General features: G+C 31.8%; 1 protein-coding gene across 1 annotated transcript; it reads left to right on the forward strand.

Moving 5' to 3' along the window:
- Window positions 1-446: 446 nt before the first annotated feature.
- On the forward strand, window positions 447-3,576 carry LOC114637419 (olfactory receptor 4P4-like). The gene is made up of 3 exons (XM_028785648.1): window positions 447-543; window positions 909-1,039; window positions 2,609-3,576. Exon 3 carries the CDS (start codon window positions 2,641-2,643, stop codon window positions 3,574-3,576), a length of 936 nt encoding a protein of 311 aa, XP_028641481.1. The 5' UTR covers window positions 447-543; window positions 909-1,039; window positions 2,609-2,640.
- Window positions 3,577-4,170: the final 594 nt, after the last annotated feature.

Below are 4,170 nucleotides of genomic sequence, written 5' to 3' on the forward strand. Positions count from 1 at the left end.
TATTATTGTTCTGTGACAGCTGACCAAAGATATAATATTCAGATGCAAATCACAGAACACATAGGGACTATCTGTCTGTGTTTCCTTTCATGATGTTTCTTGATAGGATTAAGATATTCTCTCTCTGTCTCTCTCTCTGTCTCTCTCTCTGTCTCTCTCTCTGTCTCTCTCTCTCTGTCTCTCTCTCTCTCTCTCTCTCTCTCTCACACACACACACACACACACACACACACTTCTATTTATGCCTCCTATCCAGAATCAAGAACACCCCTCCCCCAAATAAAACAATGTTCCTTTAGAGATTCTCAAGTGTTCTTCATATTCTTCAGAGAAGGAAATTTCTTTGAAGTCTTTGAGGCTTTCTGGATCTCACAATAATATGCCCTTTGGAGACACTGTGTTTAGAGAGTGGCTACTACAAAACAGAAACGTGAATTGTAACTTCCATATCCTCAAGAGGCTTGAAAGTGAAAAGTGCAAAAGGTGAACAGCTGATAATTCTGTGCCATAAACATCATTAACAAAAAGCATTTAAGGAAAGAGGTAGCCCTACATTCAAATGTAAAGATGTTATGGTTTCTTTTGTTTGTACTTGGCCTTTGTTGCCTTTTTAGAATTTGCTGTGTACCTGTGAATATTTAGCTTTGAATATATGTGTAAATGGTACTTTTGAAATGTTCTCATTAATCTTTTGTAGACTAAGTATGAAGAACAATTAGCTTTGAAGATGAAGGATAATTTTCTTATCTACTGAAGAAATATATTGGTATATACCCATAGATTTTTAAATCTTATTCTTCTTAAACAGTAATAGAATTTTCCACATGGAAAAGAGAAATCTAATCTTGAAAATGTTTTGAGTAGTTAAATTTGTCAAGCCTGATTTATAGTCTTTCATTACATTTCAGGTGTTCATGTTAAGAAAATTCAGAAAGATAAGCTACTCAGAAGGGTAGCTGTGTGATGAAGAGTATTAGACACTAATCAGAAGATCATCTATAAGTCATGTGCTGGTAATGTTCATACTACTATCTTGTAGGTATTCAATGTTAACTTGTTATTTTTAAATTATTAATGCAGATGTTATCAAAAATAGAACCAATTGGCCTAGAGTCTGATATTACATGTAAGTTTTTCCAATTGCTAGATATTTTTTTATATTTGACTCTTTTGGAACACATTTTCTCCAGAAATAAAGCATAAACTTCAAATACAAATCTGATCTATTTTTTTTTTAAGAAATGAAATGTTTACTATGCTTTGTGAAGGTGCTATTACTTGTACACTTTTTTAGGTTAAGTTCTGATGTTTCAGGGATTAAATGGAAGACAAAGATTAGGAAGATATTCTCAAAACATTAGATATTTAAGACTTCTATTGTTATGTAATAAAAAAACAACTCAAATAAAAATTTTTAATCAATATAATAAATAATTACTTCTAAAGTTCTATATATTTAAAGCCTCAAGTAGTCACAGAGGTCACTTTTACTGAAATTATAAAATATGGAAAGTAAAGATTAATACTCTATATGTTGTTTGGAATGAAGGATATAATTTTCATAGAGGTGTGATTAGTAAATTAAGATTTATGTTCATGTAGGAATTCCTTTTGCCTATCATTTAACTTTTGTCAGCAGAGACAGAGGTGAAGTATTTGGTTCTTGCCCTTCTCCTCCTTTAATAGCCTGATTATAGAGCTTGATAGTGTACCTACAGAATAGAAAATAATATACATGGAAGTACAAATAAGTCTCAAAGCAGATTCAAACTAATATTGTTTTTTTACTACAAAGCTTATACATTGATTATATACAATCTTCAAATTTGTTGGCTACACATACACTGTGTAGACTTCAAATCATCTTTGAATTACAGGTATTTTTCCTGAAGTTTTTATACACTGTTAATCAATCTAGATTTGCATAAAGATGATCTTTTATACTAATGTATAGATGAAAATGCAAACATTTTTTCTTTCTTTACAGTCTCCATAAAAAGTTACTATATTTTTACCTTCCTAGTTATCTTCAGAGCATAACCCAAATAGAATATTTTATTTACATCAGTAAGTGACTCTCATGTCTCTACCTCTTTGCCATAATATTTCTTGGAATATTTCTCATCAGTCATATGATTCTCATTTAAAAACTTTTAAAGGTCACAAATATTTTCTTCTAGAGAGTATTAAGGTAGGTACTCTATTTAATATTGGAGAGAAAGAAAACTCTACTGAAATACATAAAAGTTTTGAATAAACTATACAACAGGAAGCAAAAATAAGATGTATTTTCCACATTATATTATTTTCTTGTTTCTAAATTTTGCACACAAAAGGAGAACATTTTGTTTTTATTGAAAAATAGTAAAGCTAGTTTATGTTTTAAGAGACAAAAGCTCTTAACGTTATTACTAGTAAGACAGATTATTAGGGATAATCAATAAAGAACCATTTGAAATACAAAGTTTAATTTCCAAATACCAAGGAATTTATATTGATTTATAAATTATCAACTGGAGTATTTTACAATAATGTCCAATATTTGTTTAAAATGCTTATGTAGTTGTTATTACATTGAAAATATTTTGGCTAAATCCTTTTTCCATAGATCCTCAATAATTCTTGTATGGACTATAATAAATGGAATGCAAGAGGAATATATCAGAATTTCTTCTCATGGGGTTGTCTTCCAAGCAGAACATTGAAATGTTTTGCTTCATGTTCTTCTTATTCTGCTACTTTGCCATCTTGTCTTGGAATCTGCTGATCCTTTTCTCTATTAGATGCAGTTCTCTGTTCAACCAACCTATGTACTATTTCCTCAGTCATTTATCTTCTATGGACATTTGCTATACTTCCTGTGTGACACCCAAATTAATTGGGGATCTGCTTGTAGGAAGAAAAACCATCTCCTATACAAACTGCATGGTACAGGTCTTTTTCATGCACTTCTTTGGAATGATTGAAATTTTAATCCTGACAGCCATGGCCTTTGACCGCTGTGTGGCCATCTGCAGACCCCTTCACTACATGGTCATCATGAGCAGAACCAGGTGCCATGTCCTTATCTGGGCTTCCTGGGTTGGTGGGGTTGCTCACTCCTTTCCCCAGGTTATGATGCTAATCTGTTTGCCCTTCTGTGGCCCAAATGAAATAGACCACTACTACTGTGACATTTTCCCTTTGCTGAAAGTTGCTTGCACTGATACCTACATCACAGGTATCCTCATGGTTGCCAATTCAGGAAGTGTTGCCTTTGTAATCTTTGTTATTTTGTTTGGCTCATATGTGGTTATACTCTTCACATTAAGGAATTACTCAGCAGAGGGAAGACGCAAAGCTCTTTCTACCTGTGGATCCCATATCTCTGTGGTTATTCTATTCTTTGGGTCTTCTATCTTTGCTTACCTGAGACCTCCTACTACTTTCCCTGAGGACAAAATATTTGCCCTGTTTTATACTATTATTGCTCCTATGTTCAACCCCCTCATATATACTCTAAGAAATACAGAGATGAAGATGGCTATAAAGAAAGTTTGGTGTCAGACAACATTTTTAGGGGAAAATCACAGTTAATTTGCTTTATTAATAGGATGTTAAAACCTATGTTAAACACTGCACAACTATTAAAGTGGCTTTATCATAAAGATGAACAATTAATGTCTTAACTGTTCCAAATTTTGCTCATACATAATTAGCAAAAATGAGAATATGAAGAATAATTACTAACAAATATTTTACTTTGCAACCTACTAAGAAAATGAACATTGAAATTATTCTGGATTAAATAAATGATATTTTTAATTCATAAATAGTAAACCTTATTTTTTATTTTTTCCTACTCTGCTTTATACCATTTTAATTACATACATGTATTAAGGTCAGTTAGGTTGAGGAACTAGCAATACAATAGATGTAAATAGTCAAGGAACAAGTAAGACAATAAACACAAATAGTCAAAAAAACAAGCAAGGCAATAAACAAAGTCCTGTTACACAATCATTTCCCATACTGATTTAATATTACAGCTTCTTGACTTGATTTATTACATGATGATAAACACTTTTTCATGCACAGTTTAGGAATAGATTAAAACTGCCTTCAGAAGAAATGTTATAGTAATGAACTTTGTATTGTGACAGGATTTGTAAATAACCCTTATAAACCCTT

The sequence above is a fragment of the Grammomys surdaster genome, unplaced genomic scaffold (assembly GCF_004785775.1).
Source record: "Grammomys surdaster isolate TR1022 unplaced genomic scaffold, NIH_TR_1.0 125284, whole genome shotgun sequence".
In the NCBI taxonomy this organism is placed as follows: domain Eukaryota; kingdom Metazoa; phylum Chordata; class Mammalia; order Rodentia; family Muridae; genus Grammomys; species Grammomys surdaster.